We start from the raw sequence: 21,270 nt of genomic DNA, 5'->3' as shown, positions 1-21,270 counted from the left end.
CCATGGATATTTATGCAAATTCATATTTTTATGAATATAATTAAAAAAATGGAATTTATGTAAAGAGCTGTTTTATCTACCAAAAACGATGAATATTAATTATATATCTTGATATTTCATATATTTTCCCATGTTACGCGTATTTTGTGTACTCTTGCGCCATCAATATATATTTCTCAATATAAATAAATGCATAAAAATCCGCAGTATTTTGAAACTACATCTCTATGCTATCTATCAGGATTTATTCTACTATATGTACCACTTTGGATATAAATGCAATCCCACGAAAATAGTGGTAGCCACGTGACTAGAGCTTATGGCGAGGTTCGTCCCGAATCTCTGTACGAGGATTGGCGCGAAGCAACTGGTAATCGTCGCGATTGCGTAAAGTAGAGCGAGCAACATCGGTCCTAGTTGAGGATTAAAGGTGCCGAGGCCGGCTTGTAATGGGAATATCGGCAGCGTAGCGGCTGAACAGCTCGCGTGTCCTAACAGAAGAGCAGCACAGTGCCTCAAAATGGCTTTCTTCGGTGGTCTAGGACCGGAAGGAGCTGCCCTTACGGCGGCGATCAATCGACGAACGGACGACGCTCCTGCCGATGAATTCATCGAGTCTCGTCGACGCCACGATAATGCTGATGTCCTCGTTGACCGACAGGAGATGGGAGAATATGCTGCCATATGCTGTAAATCAGAATTTTAATAATAAATGAACTGCGCACCTGATGCGGGTTGCTAAGCATAGTAGAGACACTGGCTTTAGAGCAGGAGGGCGTGGAAATTATATTTACCGAGGACAGGACAAGCGGACAATTATCATCAACTATCAAGAAAATGATATATTATCGTTATATTTCGTATGTCCTGTACGATTTTCAGGTATGTTTAATACATTGTTACGTATTTACCTCTAACATAGCATCGTTGTCCCACAAGGCATGATGGTGACCACTGCTTCTAGCGCGTCTATGTGTGTGTGCTAAAGGCGGAGGCTGAGCTGGCAGTCGTATAGGTCCCAAACCACCGATCGGAGCCGGTCTATAAGCAGGACTTTCGAGTTTGTCCTTCGACAACTCGTGAAGATTTGGCAGCGAGCCCATGATTGTAATATCTCGTCCGTTTTGTTCACTTTACTCCGTTCGATTTATCTCTTTAAAATCGCATCAACACGTTTTCGATTCTCTAGAGAATCATTGCCAAGGAAACACGCGACCGTTACCATCGTTGGAATTCCTTTTTTGCTCTTCCGTCTTCCATTTGTTCACCCGCTGGTTACCTGTACCTGAAACGATAGAAAATCTCGTTGAGTAACAGTGGCTGCAAAAGGCATTTGCACACCGTTCTATCCGCCACAGCAAGAACATATTAAGTTTCGTACCATTCAGTAGCACGTACGTTTGTACGATTAGAAAAATTTTCAACTGTAAAAATGAAACCTACAGACCTTGATAAAATGGCACTGAATTGGAAATTAAGGGTATGTGGAAACTTGTCTTCTAGCAACTGGTGTGTTGGGTATATCGGGATTTGAATGAAAGTATTCGAACGTTCCGCCAATTTAGAGAAAATTCCGATTTATTTTACGAATGCATTGTGCGTGTTGTACGAAGCTGTATATGGTAAGAGAGATTCCAAAAAATAGTAAACTGTAGGCCAATAAAGTTTCGCTCTTACGTTAAACTTGATATTATTATTGAATAAATTCAGAATAATTCGCATAACAAATTAATCACGATGAAATTACCTTTCGTTGCGTTACGATATCTTCAAAGCCTTTAATTTTCTCGTTTTACAAATCAAGCGCTTTACGATCAGACAAAATGCAGTCGCAAAAGTATTTGAGCGCATATCGCGTTGAATATTATCAGCATATTATCTACGAAACATATTATATACGAAACCTTTTAAAATTGTGTCAGTAGCGTAATGGGACACGATTATCACGGTTGTACGGGTAAAATATAAAACCAACTTGGAAACGTATGTAGAAAATACGGAACAACTTGTTAATACATACCTGATAAAAAAGAAAATAGTACATATAGCGTAAGTAGTCGCCTCAACGCGCAAATAAATAAATAAATATCAAGGCTTGATAATACAATGAACTTTAGCAAATACCACAAAGTATGTGCTTGCGATAAATGTCTTGTAACGCGTTCTAATTGAATTTCATGATGTTTCGTGTAAAATACACGGTATATTCGTAAGAAATTGAAGTAAGATGAAGTAAGATGAAACAAGATGAAACAAGATGAAATAAGATGAAATAAGATGAAGCAAGATGAAACAAGATGAAACGAGATGAAACAAGATGAAACAAGATGAAACAAGATGAAATAAAGTAAAGGTCGTGAAATTATACACAATATCTCCTAAAATAAGAAACGATAAGTTAGTTAGCTCAAATTTCATGAAGTGTGCGAGTATTAATACGATTTACTATATGTTAAAAGGTATTTTTTAAAAGACATATTTGTTTGAAATAATTTCATTAGATTTTAGGTTAAAAGAATCAATATACGTGTTAATGCCCTACAGGTCGTTGCAGATGTTCGTTTATAAAACGACCAGCCGTGTCACGTTTCTCGTTTTATGGCGATACACTGCAGGATTTTGCATGATTTATCTGGCAATTCTTGGAGTGCAGACTCGTCAATTATGTAAGGGATGGGAAGAGAACAGAGAGACGAGGCAAAGATGAAACGAACGGAGATAGAAACGTCGTAGCTGTTAACGGAACCTTGAACGAGAACTTACAACGAAGGAACTGTTAGTATAATGAGCGTATCCGCGTTGACCTTGATATATCGGTCTGTGGAAAGATTTCGACGAATCGCGATGACGCGTCGATCGATGGATCGTTAGATCAAAAATGCAAAACAATGCAAATCACGTAGTTCGATAAATCTGTTTTATGTATGTTTAGGTACGTATAACAGTGGCATATATATTTTTATTAACAAACGATGAATCGAACAGCGTTCAAAGGAGAACGATAGAAATTAGCCGATTTTGGATCTCGATGTCAACGAAGAATTTTAACGAGATATGTTTCTACACCTTTTAAGGAGCGTGCAATGTATGATTATTTATCTGGCAGGAAAGTTATAAAACATTATTATTGGTAAACATTACTTTTACGTTACATTACAATTGCTATTGGCAAAATACTCATTGCAAATAGTAACAGATAAGTTCTTCGTAGGTTGGTATCAAGCACATTTGAAAAATTATGTTTTTATCGTCGCGGCACAGCAAGAAACAACATCGTTATATTCGCCGTAGAAAGTGACGCTTCAGAAGCTACAGAAATATTGGAACAGCGAATTATCCACTGTACTGTATATCAACAAGTAGAGTGCGCACGTTTGTTCATTTATGGAAAATATAAAACTAAAGTAAAGCAACGATCGTGGTAATATTTAAATGGAAACTAAATTTTAGAAGAAAGCTTTATATAAATTCCACCTTTTTAGCTATGTTCATAGAAATATCTATCGATTAGACTTGAGAGTACACGTATAGTGAAACCATGCATTTGCTTAAAAAATAAAAATGTGATTTTTTCACCAGATACATATTGCCATTTTTATTTGAATAAACAAACGAATATAACGATTAAGCGTAATTGCTAGCCGTAGTTTTGCAATTTTCTTTGTATTGTATATACGTTACAATCTGAAACGCTTCCACGTGTTTGTCGTGCAACAGAAGTTAAATCGGAAGACGTTTGTTTGATCTTTGTTCTACTTTTTCAGAAAGACATCTGAAATTTCAAAGCAGGAAAAAGGAAAATGGTGACAGAGATGAACACGAATGCGGCCTTGAAGCTGCTTCTCGAAAATAAAATGAGCCAGAGACGAGCCGCTGAGGCTACCAATGTTTCAAAAACGCGAAGGCCGAGCACACGTCCAATGCACAGACCAAGAAAATATTATTTATTTTACTCGTGATATACGTGAAAGTCAAACTTGAACAGAGATGCGTCTTCTGACATCTGAGTGTTTCTTTTTTTAACGTTATTAATCATTTAGACCGAAAAATCTACCAATGAAATAATTGGTCGGCCCTGAACGACAATTTTTCCTACAAATCGCAACATTTCTATTCTTGAAAATGACCAATTGTTATCGTCGAATTTCAGGAAATTAATATCACTTTATCAAGTTCCAATCGTCCAGAAACTCGTTCTTCGAATTTTCATTTCTGCCGACTCCGCTCCAAGATACGAGGAAAAAGCTCGCAGCCATCGATACCGCGCAACTCTGCCCTGTGTTAAATTTCGCATCATTTGATAATACCTTCGTATGGCTATCAAAATTTCCTACTATGAAAACGGGGGAAAAAACGAAGGGAAGAAATTGAAAAATCATCCAACACTTACTTTTCAACGGACGTGTTGCTCCATCGACCAGCGTTCGCCATGGTCCTTCACCTACAAACCGATCAGCAGCTGGACCTCCGTCAAACTCATGCTCAATCCTCGAACCACCATACAATTGCTAATACGAAACACCAACTATCAATATTTTTCCACTATAAAACCAGAAAACCAGTCCGTAAACCAATTTGTCTCCTTCGAACACATATACTTTAATCGTCCGCTTAATTTTCTCCATAAAAATGTTTTATCGAATATCCAGTTGTCCTAGGTTTTCACTTCACTGTTCAAACTGAGTAGACGATTAATTTTTAGAATTTAAATTTCAATGTTTCAACGACACGTATTCAAGTTTATCGGAAATCGGCTAAGATTATTTTCAATATCGTTTGCTCGATGCCTCGATTCTTTTAGTGTACTTTATCGGATCAACGTTATATTAATTTTTCCAATTCGTTATTTATTTTCAGTAACACTGGATAAGACATCCAATTTCCATGAAAATTGGCTCAAATTGTACCGATTAGTCTTTAAAGGAACTTAGTCTGTGGCCTACTCGAATTCTTTAAATCATCTTCTTATCGTTACAACAATTTTTATCTTCCACTTTTAACCAACACGATTAGAAATCCTCGATCGTTCTTCCAATGGGACCTTGAAACAAGAAAAATGTTGTTAAGTATATTCTCAATTTCGCGCAATTTTCAAATTTTTCAGAATTTGATTTCGAAAACATTACGTCGAATATCGTTTTGAATATTAATTTGAATAATTTCAGATACTTCAAATACGATCTTTATTTCTCCAATGAAATTCTGAAAGTGAAATTCTACCGTATTTTGAATTCTCGAACGGACGTTTCATTTTGGTAGAAATTGGTGAAGATGATCGCGAATATCGTTTAAAGGAGCAGTTTATGGCGTACTCGGTTCTTTAAATCATCCACGTTGCAACAATGATTTTTACTGTTTGATTCGAGCAATTCAGAATAGAAGATCCCCAGGTTTCTAAATGGAGCGCCCGAATAACAAAAATTTTGATCTCATTTTTAGATTAATTTAAAATCCATCTGTTTCAAAGAAATTTTCAATATTATTTTCAATACCAGTTCGAGTATTTTTTAAAGTTGAAAGTCAAAATCGAAATTCGTTCGAACGAAGCTTGCTTCATCAAGTTACAGCGATGCTTATTTCCTACTTTTAACGAACGTAAGTAAGAAATGTTGCAACGTCCATCCGATACAGATTGCTAGGAATAATTTTTTAAAGGAGAAAAATTCCGATATATTTTATGGGATATTCTCTTCTCATCGTTCACCATGTATTTATATCACTTCCGTTGTGTATCGTAGCGATGATCGATAACCACATTAACGCGAGAAACCGCAACATCAAGTGAACGCAAACCAGGCAAATCGTTAGGAAAATCTGATACTATTCACACATTAATTGAATTAACACTGTCAAGCGTTAAACTTCTCTACGATCTTCGATTTTCCCTCGGATCGTCCACACTGTAACAACGACGTCTATTTTATAATATTTCTTTTTAGCGAGACGATGCACGTTCGAGTATTGTCGTTTAAATCGCTTTAGCAGATCCACCTTATAACGATAATTTTTACTTTTTATTATTCTCCAAGTAACGACTGTTGTCGCTCGAATCGTCACTTTGTTATATTCATCTTACAACAATCTTTATGAATCTATTGCTTTCTCCGATTAAATATTCCAATAAGAGAAATTCCGATGTAATTTTAATCTCATAAAAACGTGTTTAATTTTGGTAAGAATTGGTTGAAATTACTTTAAACATTGTTACGAACGAACCAGTTTCTTGCGTATTCCATTTCTTTAAATCATCGCGGCTTCGTACGCACAATAACAATTTTCATTTCTCGTTTAAGAAATCCTTTAAGAAATCACGTTCCGACAAAACGATCTTTGAACGAGAATTAATCAAATTTTTGTCTATGCGTTCGATGCTGTTGGAAATTATTTAACATTATTTTTGGATAATTTAGATTAATTTAAATAAAGGTAGTTTGCGGTATAAAACTATCAACCTGTCATATCCAGCTTATTTGAATTTTTTCAATAACGCTAAATCAGATCGTCGGTTACGCTTCGAACGAACACCTTCGAATAATATTCGAATTTCACGAGAAAGATTCTTACGTTTAACTTTTAATCAGCCCTCTGAATTACTTGGGCGCGTATTTAATTCTTCCAACGATTAATTCACCGTTATATGGAATATCGTTAAAGGTGGTTTACGAATCCTCGAACAATTAGCAATTTTCTTTTATTATTCGTCCTTAACCGACACGATAAGAAATCCTCGTTCACTCTTCCCGGAATTTTCCAATTACATAAACTTTGCAGTACTTTGCTGAACACGTATTTCACTTCGGCGCAGATTAATCGAGATTCCTTGGAATATTAATTCGAACGATTGAAATTAATTAAAATAATTCAAACGAAGAAAATAGTTTCTGGTGTACCTGATTCCTTTAACGTATCACTTTACTATATCCACGTTACAACGATTCTTATTGTCCATGTAACACTAAAGAAGAAATACTCTATCACGTTTCCAATAGCGTGGTTCTCAAGACGAATAATCTTTCAATAAAATTATAATTCCCATCTATTGTTATATCTCTAATTTTTCTCCACACTCAATTACCTATTTAATTTTAACAAACGTTAATTTACTCTTATATACGATATTATTAAAGATACTAGTTTGCGGTGTACTGAAGTCGTGCGAAGGGGTTGCAGTATTATTCGTCCAGGGAAAGTAAAACACGGAGCGCGACTCACCTCTCGGCTGGACTCGGTGTTGCTCGCCATCGTTCGTTCTCCCTTGATTCTCGCTATACTCTTGATATGGTCGATAACAGGGAGAGTGCGTATTGCATCCTTCCGTTTCTCGGTTCTCCTGCGAGCTTTTCAGGCGAATCTCGAGGCATGAGCCGCGGCAACCATTATTTTACAGAGATTCGATTACGTTTCAGCGGAGAGAGCGTACAACGCTTGATATGGCAGGCATCAATTCGTTTTATTTATTTACGTTGGGAAAGATGTAAATTTGCATGGAGATGCTGGTAGCCTAAGGAATACCAATGTATACGTTGTATCGGTATTCGTCGTCATCAGTATGTTGGTATATTGGTGGTAGAATTGCGGTATCGACGTTATCGTAGCTCGACGTATCGACAGAAATTTCTTGAGAATATTTTTTGAACGAAGATGAGTCAGTCAGGTAGATCATCTTCGAGATCTGACGTTACAAATTACTGAAAAAATTAAGTTTTTATTGTAAAAGGTAATATTATAATTGATCTTTAAAGGATTCATTTACCTTTGTTTCAGCTTCTTTATCATTTATCATTTTGTCTAGTGAACGATTCCTCAAGAGAAAATGTTATCCAAGTAGCCATTTAGTAATATTTGTAGAATATTTTTGCGATCGCTGATACGTGGACAAGTTCTTTCTTTTTTTTTTTTTTTTAATACAAACAGCTAAGTTGTTGAAATGTTTTCAAGCGTATAATTATGGTTTCCATATTTTATATCTTTTCTATTTTTATATCCCCTCGATACAAAATTAATCTTTTAATTGATTACTGGGAATTTTTACTGTCGTTGGCAGAAGTTATCTGAGAATTTTATACAAATTTTCAACACAATTAAAACGATATCGTTCCGTGTTCTTTTAATATCTAGAATAAACGAAGATCGATCGTTGCGCAGCCTACGATCTGCCTGTTCTATAAATTTTTAATAACGCTCGAATCAAATAACGCTTTGATACTTATTAACCTGTCTTTTATCATAAAAACATCATTTAGAAAATTGTAATCCAACGTTAAAATCATTAAAATTTATAATACGAATGGGAGTTTCCCAAAAATAACGAAACTCGACCTACAATTTCCATCGAGTTACTAATAAATTATCAAAGTGAGCAATACAACTATAAACGATCGATTCAAGAATAATATAAATAATAAAATAGTTAGCAGAATGTTAAAAAATTACTGTCAACATTTATTTAACTGGTACTGTGGAGTCATGAAAGATGTTGATAAGATGCTCCGTACACGTTTCATAAAATTGATATACCTATATTCTCAGTTCATTCCCAATAAGTTTATTTATAAATAATACTTCTTTATAAGTTACCCCTTTCTCACGCTTTTTTTACACTATTTTATGCTTTCTTTTTTTTATGGTATATTATAGTATAATATATCGTGGCACTTTTTCCCATAATTGTAGATTAATTCTCTATGGTATAATTCTATTATAACGTTACAGTCATAATATTCGAATATGAGGAAAGAATTTCCTATGCTATGTTAATAATCTTAGAATATGACACATACACTGTAATATATTGTTCTGCTATTAATTGTAATTCACAGAGACAAATTATTGTTCCAATATTTTATCGATAAGACAAGCGTTGTTAATTATGAGGAAGTAGATTTACATAATGCGCTGTCTTCCTCCGTTGAAAACTGGCTTTGCTAAAAAAAGCCATGATAACGTTTGGACTGAACTCTGCAATCTATAATTTGAAAATATTCCAATTTTTGTAACAATGCGATCGATAGTTCCATTGAAATAATCTTCTTAATTGTTGATCTTTCTCTTCTTCGTTTTCCATTTCGATGATTAATCGTAAATAACGTTACGTAAGATCGAAATGAGACGAGTAATCTAACGAAAGATAACTCGATCGTCGAAACGTTAATGTTCATTCGTCTATGAATCGAATTCTTTAGCTTTGGCTCAATGCCACTTAGTTCCTGTTCAAACGGCACGATATTGCGAACAATTTGACCCGAATGTGTATTTCGCAACTATCGATCTTCGATACTCTGGATACTCTCGGTTGACAGGAGATATGAAACAGAACGAGAAATAAATTATGATTTCACGGAATAATGTTTCGGAGAAATTGTCGAATATAAAGTCGTGTGATTAATCAAGAATACTTAAAAATATTTGGCTGATAGAAAAATGTTGTTATTTTTATACTCAGAAGTAGGACCATAATAGCTATTATTATATTCAATGGATAAATCTATCACACTGTTCTAAGTCAAAAGAACCTTTATTGCACAGATGTACATGGACTAGGGATAAAAACAAAAGAACATCTTAAACCTATCGATTAAATCTATCGATTGTAACTAGAACTATCTTCTAGTTACAATTTCTTGTAACTAGCGCATCTGCATACGGACGGTGAGCACAAACTCGCGTTGTCATTTTCAACAAAAAGTAACGTTATTAAGAGAAGCAAATTTTTATGCTCGTTACTTTGAGGCAGAAAATAATTAATTACACCGAATCATTCAGAGGTAAAGCGATCTTTTGTCTTTTACGATTTACTTTGTTTGATCTTCTTTCAGTATCATATAGCGTCTACTGGTGTAATATTTCATACCGTATAACGTCTATTTAGTATTGTAATACTTGTGTCATCAACTATTCTAAACAGGTGGAGTGAAATGTTGAGATTTAGAACGAGCGAGAGTATGAGGACGAAGGAGCGGAAAAAATTGCGTAGAGTACGGTGCTGCTGTGAATCGGAATACTGGCACACGTGCTGAAAAGTGGTGCGAGAGAAGGCGGTACTCACGACGGGGGGAAAGAGAGGGTGAAATGAATATTAGACAAGAATGAACAAGGAAAGAAATAGTCGAGGAACATGGAGGAGTTGAGAGGCAATCGAACGGTAGGAGGTTAAACGATAAATAAGGGATATAAGAATAAGGGATATAATGAAAATAACAATAAATAAGTATAGTCAGGATCGGCACGAAATACTAGAGGGTAAGAGGAAATTGTAATGCTGGAAACACTCGAAGCTCGTAGAATTTCCAACGATTCGAAATAGGACAACTGATTTAGGACTTCTACGATCATTTTCTGGATTTATCATGATTAGTCAATTACATTGCTCTGTACACAACTGATAATCCGAGGACTAACTATGACGAATTTAGAAGTGGGATAGTTGACAAGTCGATTGGATAATACGGTAATAGAAACTAAGTTAGTGGATAAGATAGTTTAAGGAAACTGTAAAACCGTCAGCATCTTTTCTAAAGAACAGGGGAGAGTAAAGAAGTAACTATGCCACTAAAACGATCTTTCAAATTATCTTTCATGATCGCTTTGATATTAATACTTCTTTGACCGTTTAATTTCAAAGCGTTACGTTCCCTATAATTTCCTCAAGTTTGATCGAACACGCGAATAACGATGTATCTGCGTATAAGTGTAGTATACCTACACGGTATGACAATGAAATTCTCCAACTCTTTATGTACGCGTAAAGAATTGCAGTAGTTAGCATAATATGTACTTAATAGCGTTATCTTCTTGTTTTACTGTAAATTATAGCAAGACGAAGTTACCTGATCGTGAGTCACCTAAGCTTCCACATCTTCAAACGAGATGTTGAATTTTGAACGGAATAATCGAACTCGTCGTATATTACAAGATACAATTAGTCTTTGATATAATAACGAGAGAATGAACAAATATCGCGTACCTTAAGTCTACGAGGAGAAGATGTGAAAAAGTCCTATGGTGTAGGATTTACAGCAGAGTACATGTACATTTTGTAGCCACTACAAGTTCGATGCCTACTATTGAAACTCTTGTATCGCAGTAACACATTTCAAGGAGAGTCTTCGAACTCCCTTTGTTACATATTACAGTGTTACCTGGCACGAGAATCAGTTGGATAAGTATGTCAATGTTACAACGATAATGCACCGACTAGAAACCCATACATGTCGTTTTAATCGTGCGGGTTAATCACCTCGAAAATGAACATCAGGCCTTTGTCTCTCATTAAAAAGATAATCGTCATTGTTCAAGGATCATCTAATCGTAATAATAACGTTCCATATGTGATTCGTTACACGATTCCATATGCGAATTGATTTCATCTCGATCTTTTTTCATTTCTCGTCATTGTCTTTACCTTTTCTTACAACTTAAATATACATATGTATATAATTAATTCTTCAATAGTATGACGATAAAAGTGATGAAAAATTCCGAGATTCTTTATATTCTTGTTGTCACGTGCAAAAATTACGTACACGCACATTTTCAATATTGCGTAGATTATATTGCTATTGGACAAAATGTAAGTTTTATTATTTTTCAGTGACAAATATTAATCCTTCGTTCTTAATCCCGCAGCATGCTGTGATACCTACACGATAGCCGTATATCGATAGTCTCCGCCTGAACTTTCGACTCTAAAGGAACAAGATACAAGCGATCAATAGAACGGACCTTGGAAATCAAAGATCAAGAGTATCGCGTACTCCCACCATAGCCAAGTACTGTCAGTACTTACCTGTTAATATACGAGCTCTAGGTGCCCCTTCCTCGATAGAGTCCGCGGAAGGCTCGATCCTTGGACACTTTCTTATAAATGAAGGTTGTCCACTGGCTCGTTTCTCATTTAGTCGTCCATCCCTCGTATTCGGAGGGATCGATCTCCATGTATACGATCGGTCACGTACAAGCATACTTTTTACTCTGTTAAATCGTCTCAGTGTGTCTGTGCATCGAATCGATAGTGATATACCAATTATATTCTTTCTTTTTCTCTTCGAGCTTCGTACTGGTAATTTCAGCTGAAAAACGAGCAGAACGAATAAGTAAGTAAGAAGCAATAATAGACGATTTATTTTAGTGATTGATCTCGAGTCTCGGTAACTCGAATTCCAAGGGAACACTCAAAATCTTCGATCCGTGCGCACAGTCATATTTTTAATACGATTAAGAAATGGAATGTATCCAGTTCGATTATTAATTATAACGAGTACTATACTTTATCATTTTATATATTTTTGTACGTATTACGCGCATTTTATCCGTTTTTGCGTATTTGATATGACGGAAATGAAACGTATATAGAACCTAATGGAAAAACGCTTTATTGAAACATAAGGATACGGATATGTGCAAATATTTTTTGTAGCCGCTGTAAGTTACGTGCGAGGGACACGCAGGCGCGTGGTGCAAGGATCAGACACATAACGACTTTGAGATACGATTTTTCATTGCAAGCTTTACATATATACCTGTTATTTTTTAATTCTGTAACGAGTTTCTTCTTTTTAAGTCGCGTCGAAAAACAAGATATAATAATAAAAATAACAATATATACCTGTAGTATCGAGCTTTGGTAATTGCGGTGATCAAACTTTGGCTTACAGAGAGATTCAGCTTCTCTCAGACGAAGTAGGTTTCTATTTTGATTTACAGAGGTTTCCACGGCGGGCCAAGAGAACGAACAAAGTTGTAGTTTTCGAATTACAGAGGCTCTAGTTATCAAGGTTCGACCGCATTTGTAACGAGTGAAACAAACTTCTGTCCAAATTATGTTCCTTTATGTTCATAAAAATAACTCGCATAAATTGCATAAATATTCGCAGTTTATATATATATATTTATAATTACTGTATAGAATATTGTATTAATTATATAGCGATAGCGGTGTTGTTCTTTCATATTTAACAAACAGTTCTGCAAGTTATAAAGTATTTTTACGCTAAAATATCTTCACACGTACGTGTAACGGAAGATCGAAAACTGAGAGATTCGATGTTGAATGAGAGATAACATTATGAAAATCGGGGAAAGAGATGTGATTTAATCATGTAATTCTATTTTGATGACACGCTATCGAACTCGTATTGTTTGATACCGAGATTGATACTGTGACTAAAGGTTTATAATTGGACGGAAGTTATTACGTATTTATCAGGTACTCAAGTGTACAATAACTTGTATAAAATGTTATTTTTCTTAAACGCTGCAAAAATTTTATTTTCTGATTCCGATATATTTCTCTCGTTTATTTATGTTTTCCAAGAAACATCGTACGTGAATCTGTGTAATTTCTTTTTTGAATTTTTGTACATTCGATTCTATAATAAGATACTATATTCATATAGCTTTAAGTATATCACAAAGAATCGTAATCCATAATTTAATGTACAAAATAATTAAAGTTAGTAGCAGCGAAGTTAGTTACTTGCTAAATGAATGGAAAAGATGACTAGCTTCGATGTTTCTTTCTTGTCCATTAAATACAATATATAGATCGAATAAATTCGATCAGTTCGGGCGATCGTTTGCACGATTCAATGCAGCAACTCTTCGATATTATGGAAAATTCTTTTACGCCAGTGATAATTAATTACTAAAGGACAACAAACGCCTCCGTGCACATAATAACTACGTGTACAACTACATAATCACGAACATGACCGTTTTGCATTCCGGAACTCATTCCAAACGGTACGACTCACGCACGGATTTCTTACAAAAAGCTCCGCGTTTCGTGTTTCAGCCTAACTCTGAATCGCATCTATATTTTAACGGAATAAACACTGTGTGCCGTAATCTATGAATAATACGACCGACGCGTGTATTTCGAAAGTAACGCAACACAAATAAGTTTTAGAAAAAGAGGGAAATCTACTTGGAAGCTTATAAAATACGTTATTTATTCAACGTACAATGTTCGCGAAGAAACAACGATCAAATATTATCCTTGTAATTTTCAGTTCCCAGCTCTCGAGATCTCCTTTTAACAGATTTAGTGATAGACTTTCTAACACGGGATTTGAATATTCGAAGCTGTCATACTCTTGAAACACACGCGAGGATCGAAATACATTTCCGTTGATTTTTTGATTTTAATGTCGCTCTATGATAAAACGACAAAATTTTAAATATGACGTAATGGAAAACGAAAACAAATTGTCAGGGGTCCAAGGATTCGAAAAGCAAAATATCGAAATAAAAATAATCAAAAATTTCAAAAATAAATGTTACAAAATTTAATGTAATCGCACGTAACTAACTTAGACGTAAGTATAATAAACACAATGGTATGTGGGTATCTTTTATAGTCACTGTACAACGCATCAGTTTTCTAAGTTAAATCTTCGAACATTTTCGTGAGTCACTGTATATGTCACTGCAAATCCAGTGAACGCCAAGTAGATCGGACCTCAATCGCAATATGGTTCTGCATTATTTGCGCAACGGTTGTTACGAAAGTGTAAACAGATATAACTGGCGTGTGCTGTCAAATAACTATCATTTAAGCAATATTTCCTGAACGAGTGTTTGTCGAGTTGAATCTACTTTGATTCTTTCGTGTCAACAATCGTTAGCTATGTTTAAACGATGTACAGTTCAGTCAACACTGCATCTTGAGAAAATCGTGAATCTCGATTATTAATGCAAACAAGTAAAATTTTATTATATTTCACCCTTAAACGCTTATATAATATCGTCATTTGTTAATACGACTTATATTTCAACAGGCACGCGATATTTATCAAAGCAATTTACTAGACTGACTTAATAAAGAACGTACGTGGCATGGTGAAAGAGACGTTAAGAGATCACGTTTCAGAAAATTTATACCTAACAGCCTAATTTACACACAGAATAAGAAATTCTGAGAAATTCGTCGATAAAAATCGTCACGAATTTACAGTGACGAGCAAAAGTGTAAACACACTCCGCTGATTTTATGTAAAAGACGATATATTTCGGATAGAGCAGCACGTGAAATTGCACACTGTATTCGGTCTGTTACTGTTACCTAACCTTTACCGATCACTTGAAAAATCAGTAGAGTGTGTTTACACTTTTGCTCGTCACTGTATATGATTCCTTTCAAACGAGACGATAATTGTTAAAGTGTTAACAATGATCCAAATAATTTGTCCACTTTATTTAAATTTGCGCGTGTCCCAATATTTGTGGATATTCCTGCTCGAAAGTCTTAGGGTAGAATCTTAATCCATGATTATTGTAACACCCTGTATAACTTGTATCTGTAGAGTATCAGGAACACGCCTTCGTCTCTCGACGATATGCTCGTTCATTTAATCGCTAAACATCTTATAGCCTCCATCTACAAACAATAGTCAGACTAATAATAAGATTGATCATTATTGTCGAACTCATTATGAATACCGGTAACTTTATATACCTGAAGAAGTGTAGCAGGTGATTTAATCGAGAGGGCCCGCTATCGATATCCAATCAGCGTACTCGGTTACCGGGCATACGCCCATAAGGCTCGTCCAACGACGATTCTATCTATCATCGGTGAATAATTATAAGAAACTACGGCGGCTACGAGAGACATCGATGCACAGCCTTACGTTGCAATGAAATTTTCCTCGGACTCTATGTTTCTCATTTTCATAGAATCGAAGTTTTGTAGTCGTATGAAAGTACCGTCGAATGATACAACATTTGACTCTGCGTAGGCAAATTGTTTAGGAATGCCGAATACCTGAAATCGAACTTTCATTTTCGGAGAAGTCTCAGATTTGGAAAAACTAGAATTCGGAAAAACGGAAGAACCGTTTAAACCTTTCGCTCGAAAACTGAATGCGCAATGTACTCGATGTACAATACGTTAAAAGCGTCGAATAAACAGACTGCGGATTTTTATGCATTTGAAACTGCAGAAAATGTACACGATACGAAAAGATATATGAAATGTCCAAAGTATTTCGCTTTCTACGAAATACTTGGTACGTAAGACGATCTCCTACCCAGGAGGTCCTCAGTTTTTAATTATATTCTCAAAGATTATTAGATTAGAAAAATTATGAACTCGCATAAAACTTCGCGGTCTACCGATAAGCATCTCAGAAATACTTCCGATACGCCTGAGGCGAGCATGGTAAAAAAGAATGAAATACGGTCGTGTACACGACTCGGTTTATCCACGGAAAATGAAATAATATGCTACTTGCCCATGAATACACCTGAATGTAATTAAGTAGTACTTAGCCGATATGTAAACGTTACATTAAACAGGAAGGTGTGTCGATACTTTTTATAGCCACCGTATACAGCATCGTCATCCACTGCTGCCGCTATCGCTCTTGTTTCTTATCTTTCTTCAGTTCCCCGTTACGATTCTATGTTGGCAGAAAAAAAGAATCTAATACATCCGGCTGTTTCATTGTAAATCGATTCTCGTTTTATCCTTGTTCATTTACGGCTATTATAATGTCGTTAACTAATTGTTCCAGTATGAATAGATGAAATAATACAAGCGAGGATAGCAGATTGATGCTTTGCCAATGATAATGTCTGGATGTAGATTTCTGGGATTTCCGATACATATTTTTTGATTATCAACGGATTAGCATGGTCGAGAAATACAGTGGTCGAAATGGTTAGAAGAAAACCGATGCGATTGCGAGCCATTCTGTTGCATTATTTGTGCTATTGTTAATTAAAATATCGTTAATTTAAATATCGTCCTCGTCGTATTATTCATTGTTATTATAAAATATTGTATTATTTAAATTAAAATGTACAATTTGTTTAAATCGGAAAGAGGCGAAAAAACTTTACAGTAGCGAACCTGTCGATAGAATACAGTCTTCTCTTTCACTGTTCGATTTGAGGTATTTGTCCGTGATAATAGTAGCTGCTGGCTGTAGATTTCGCTGCTGGGGTTATAATACACTGCTGTATTTTTCTTCTTATTTAAAAATCGTGGAAGAAAAATCGGACAACTTCGGTCGCCGGGATTCGATATCCCGGGTTACGAACGTTCGTAACCTAAGGCGCTAACCACTGCGCTGTCGTCGTCCATTGCTAGTTAGTGTCGAGTGCCGCCATAGATTGTTATGATCTTCATTAGCACTGTTGATACAACTATTCTATTAGAGGTGAAATTTTCAACAAACATTGGATACATATAGTTATGACATAGCGCACAGAGAGATTTTCAATCCGTATGCGGATATTTATGTTACGCTACATTGAGGAAATTTTACTTTTAAACGATTCTCAAATTCTTGACCGTTGACTAATACTATCGACTCACAAGCAACCGAAATAGTTGGATTGTATTCTAAATAATGGATAAATCGATGATATAGCAAGTTGATGTATATTGATTTTTTACAGTCATCTCTGTTAAAAAAAGAAGAAGAAATAAACGAAGGGAAGATAAACGAAGAAATTCCAATCAAATCAATAATATTGTCATTCGATATTTAACCGATAAATCGACACGTTCCTTTCCATAAAAAGGAAATAAAAAATTACTAGTCCTTTTTAGCTTCTTAATCTCGACCCAATTAATAATGTAATAAATCAATTTATGTTAATTTAATAATAGTCCGATATGTTTTTATCTTTATTTCACGATTATAATCGTAGCATCTTCAGGAAACTACATAATATGTATCATCAATTAACTAAAAGAATGTGGCTGAGCAACGTGTTAATATGTAACGGCTAGAAAAAGTATTCGCACACTATTGTATTTATTATAGTATTTGTATTTATATTAGTATTTATTATTATACAGAAGCCGATAGAAGAGGCTCGATCGGAAGATAAACGTACGTGGAAATAATTTTTATAGCCAATTTGTATATCGTTTATGTATCGGAATGTTTAATTGCCGTGAAGTCGTAACGTCGCAAATAACAGTTTCTTAAGCGAAACTATAATCATTTTAGCATTATAGCACAGACGCATGGTGGAAAAATGGGATACTTGTACGTATTGCAAATACGATTTCACGTTGAATTACAGTCATCTTCGAAAAAGTAACATTATTTCTTTCCTACTCGTTCAATTATTTGTTTCTGTGTTGTTTAACGATCACTGATACATATTATCTACAATTATTAATGGTATTGCTCGCTAATTGCACCATCGTTTATGCTATTGCAGCATTATTATTGGAATGGGATCGGTATTATAATTAGACCGCAGATTTCTAGGTCTTTATGGGGAATTTAAAAGTCGAAAAAACATACAAGTGATGCAAGATAGAGTGTTTATTATAATATTTAGTAAGTGAAATACATGTCTGATTAGCTTCCACTATTTTAATCGTATTTATAAAAATATAATTTTGCATAAATGTCTGCAATTTAAATGTTATTATTTGTGTTTAGTAATAAATATACAAAACTGTTGTCTTACCGAGCTAAAAAGGTAGGTTAGTATACAGACAACACGATATTACGCAATGCAAATAAACGATTTTACGGTGTAGTTTCACGATTTCAATGGTACAAATTATTTGATATTAATCGTTGTCAAACTTACAGACGTTTACTTGAAACATCGATCAACGAACGTAATACAAAAATAAAAAAAAAACAATCGATCAATTTGTATTATATTCAAGAAACTTGCTTCAAGGTTTCCTGTTACATACTTGCACACATCATTGGGTGGAGTTCATGGCAAAAAATTGTACTAATGAATAACGAAACTTGATGTGGAAATATACTGACTATTATTTGCATACTAACAGAGTAGGAATAATGTATTTTTATGTTCCCTTGTTATTACGTTTTGCATCTCCTTATAGTAATTACGATCCTTTTACTTTTACTCGATATATTCTGTTTCTACTTCTGTTTCTAGGATTATTCTCTAACGATTATCCTTATTATTTTGTTAGAAATTTGATAATAAAAACGAACAGTATCTCGTAAATTATCGTGCAATTATATGGACAACTATTTATTGAGAAAGATCGTTAGAAAAGGAAACGTTCAATTATTTCAACTAAATACATATTGTTCAATGAAAGATTAAAATCTCTATGAATGAAAGTTTAAAATTTTTCAAACAAAATACGACAGAAAGCAGAAGAGAGTTAAATATTGAAATTCAAATTTATTTATCTTATATATATAATAAATATTTAAATTACATAACACATATATCCTGTAAACTAAATGCAATCGTACTTTATAATTTGTTGAAAATGACAACGTGAGTTCGGGCTGGCCATCCATATGCAGATGCGCTAGTTACAAGAAATAGTAAGCAGAAGATAGTTCTAGTTACAATCGATAGATTTAATCGATAGGTTTAAGATGTTCTTTTGTTTTTATCCCTAGTCCCTTGTTTTTATCCCTGTATATGTGTGCAATAAAGATTCTTTTGGCTCAGAACAGTGTGATAGATTTATCCATTGAATATAATAATAGCTATTGTGATTCTACCTCTGAGTAAAGAAATAACAACATAATTCTTTATAATTTCCAAGTTAAAACGGTAAAGTTTCAGATATTTCGAAAAAAAAAATTGTACATTATTACAACAGAGCTCTGGCTATTTCTAGTAACAATGTATTTACGCCAAGTGTTGTCACAATGATAAATCCTAAATCGTCATACACGACAACATCGTTACACGAGTATATTTTCGTAATTATCTCGTTATACATACTACCGTTTCTTTTACGTCACCATTATTTCTAGATATCACGTGATTTCGCAAAAGATGCAATATAAATGTGCCTCGTAAGAAACGTACAATTATACAAATCGATCGCGGATATAGTTACCAAAGATTGATTGATTCAGTGCTCAATTACGCGCCGTACTATTTTACTGATTAGTATTTAATTATTAGGTGTACTGTGAAACGAACTTATTTAAAAGCGAAACATCCGATCTCTCTTGGTAAATATCGTCGCAACGAATTTTGTATGAATTAAGAAAATTATTTTTTATGACTATTCGTCTCTCATACTTTTTTAATGAATTCTTAGGAAGATAGAGGAGTGTACTTTATGATTCATGTTTCGTAATAACGTTGTAAATGTGAAAATCCATCTCAATTTTTCCAGCAAATTTTTACATCGTCGTTATTTTCAAGCTGACTTTCAAGCAGGTTCATAAATATTTAAACAGGGAAAAAATAATTCTACATACGAGTCGCAACAAGATTCGCGAAAGGTAAAATAATTTATCAGGCGACTGCATTGTCGATTACACTACGATTTCTACCAATTTTCATTTTTGTATAAATGAAAATAAAATATCTAACAATCTCGATAATGAATGCTGCATGGACTATTAACTACCTGTGTGATTCATACTACAGTTGTTAATAATTTATATGTAACAATAACTTATTAATAAATGCATTACGACCTTTGTAAATCTCATGAAAAACGTGATAATTGAGTGAAATTATTAAGGAAAGAATGAACCGATTATGATTCTGCATTTATGCAAGATGAAGATTCAAGATACACGTGGAGAAAACAATGACCAGAGTCATTTGGCAGAGCTGTAATAAAAAACATAAATATCCACAGTTCTTCGATTTTAAACTTCCTTGAGAAAATGCTTGATGGATTAGATACGGAATTCAAAGGAATTTGCTTATAATCGAACTCTGACTCGTCCAATTTGCAGAATCAAAGGACGATAAATATATCGGAAAATCTAATGAATACAAATATGAAAACGAATGAAAACAACCTTTAATTATGCTAATCGGAATTGATAAATCTTTTATATTCAATAATTGCAAACGAAATATTAAAACATGTATTAATCGTTGATATGTAATAATAACATTTTAAATAAATAATTTGAAATGTGGATTAATTTGCAGTCGAGACGAGATTGTGAATGAACACGTGCGATGTGAGCGAGAGTAATTTTTAAAGGAACGAATAGAGGGGAGAAAGCCTGAGAGTTAAAAGGTCAAAGAGAATGGACGTATAAATTTCAAATATTATTAAACAACTATATTTATATGTTAAATATTATTTTTTATGTATATTATTAACTACATATATATATCTTTCGTACACCAAACTTTCAGACTATAAATTAAACAAGGAAGTGCCTCTCGATTTTAGACAAAAGTTGTGAATAAATTTTCGAAAAGGAAATTCACTGGTGTTTTCTTATAAATCTGGTGTCAACGACTCCAGATTGTCACGTACGATGGAATTAATATCATTAAAGCGATAATTCTCGTTACGTCTCAATGATTTTGGCT

The 21,270-nt window shown here is 34.3% G+C and overlaps 2 protein-coding genes and 1 long non-coding RNA gene across 9 annotated transcripts in view; 2 read left to right on the top strand and 1 right to left on the bottom strand.

The window, feature by feature from the left end:
- The window catches only part of LOC122566875 (protein unc-93 homolog A), a 16,784-nt gene extending 4,857 nt beyond the window's left edge, over positions 1 to 11,927 (bottom strand). Inside the window, exons 1-6 of one of the 6 annotated variants that reach the window (XM_043724741.1) lie at positions 11,786 to 11,927; positions 7,754 to 11,684; positions 7,213 to 7,688; positions 4,391 to 5,041; positions 912 to 1,285; positions 263 to 687 (exon numbers count right to left, since the gene is read on the bottom strand). In XM_043724741.1, coding sequence (XP_043580676.1) covers positions 263 to 687; positions 912 to 1,103 — 617 coding nt within the window. In that variant the 5' untranslated portion in view covers positions 1,104 to 1,285; positions 4,391 to 5,041; positions 7,213 to 7,688; positions 7,754 to 11,684; positions 11,786 to 11,927. The other 5 variants (XM_043724740.1, XM_043724743.1, XM_043724742.1 and 2 more) reach the window with 5 other exon arrangements.
- On the top strand, positions 2,303 to 4,384 carry LOC122566883. 2 transcript variants are annotated; one of them, XR_006316644.1, is made up of 5 exons: positions 2,303 to 2,459; positions 2,545 to 2,775; positions 2,933 to 3,130; positions 3,212 to 3,364; positions 3,765 to 4,384. It is a non-coding gene; the product is annotated as an uncharacterized LOC122566883 (long non-coding RNA). The 2 variants fall into 2 exon arrangements; XR_006316643.1 differs by lacking the exon at positions 3,765 to 4,384 and having other exon boundaries at positions 2,304 to 2,459; positions 3,212 to 3,750.
- LOC122566876 (D-galactonate transporter) overlaps positions 11,908 to 21,270 on the top strand; it is a 21,579-nt gene continuing 12,216 nt past the window's right edge. The window contains exon 1 of the mRNA XM_043724746.1: positions 11,908 to 12,092. The gene's annotated coding sequence lies outside the window, so the exon portion shown is untranslated. The remainder of the gene's footprint in view (positions 12,093 to 21,270) is intronic.

The sequence above is a fragment of the Bombus pyrosoma genome, linkage group LG4, assembly GCF_014825855.1.
Source record: "Bombus pyrosoma isolate SC7728 linkage group LG4, ASM1482585v1, whole genome shotgun sequence".
In the NCBI taxonomy this organism is placed as follows: Eukaryota; Metazoa; Arthropoda; class Insecta; order Hymenoptera; family Apidae; genus Bombus; species Bombus pyrosoma.
This window is presented reverse-complemented; position numbering and strand designations above follow the sequence as displayed.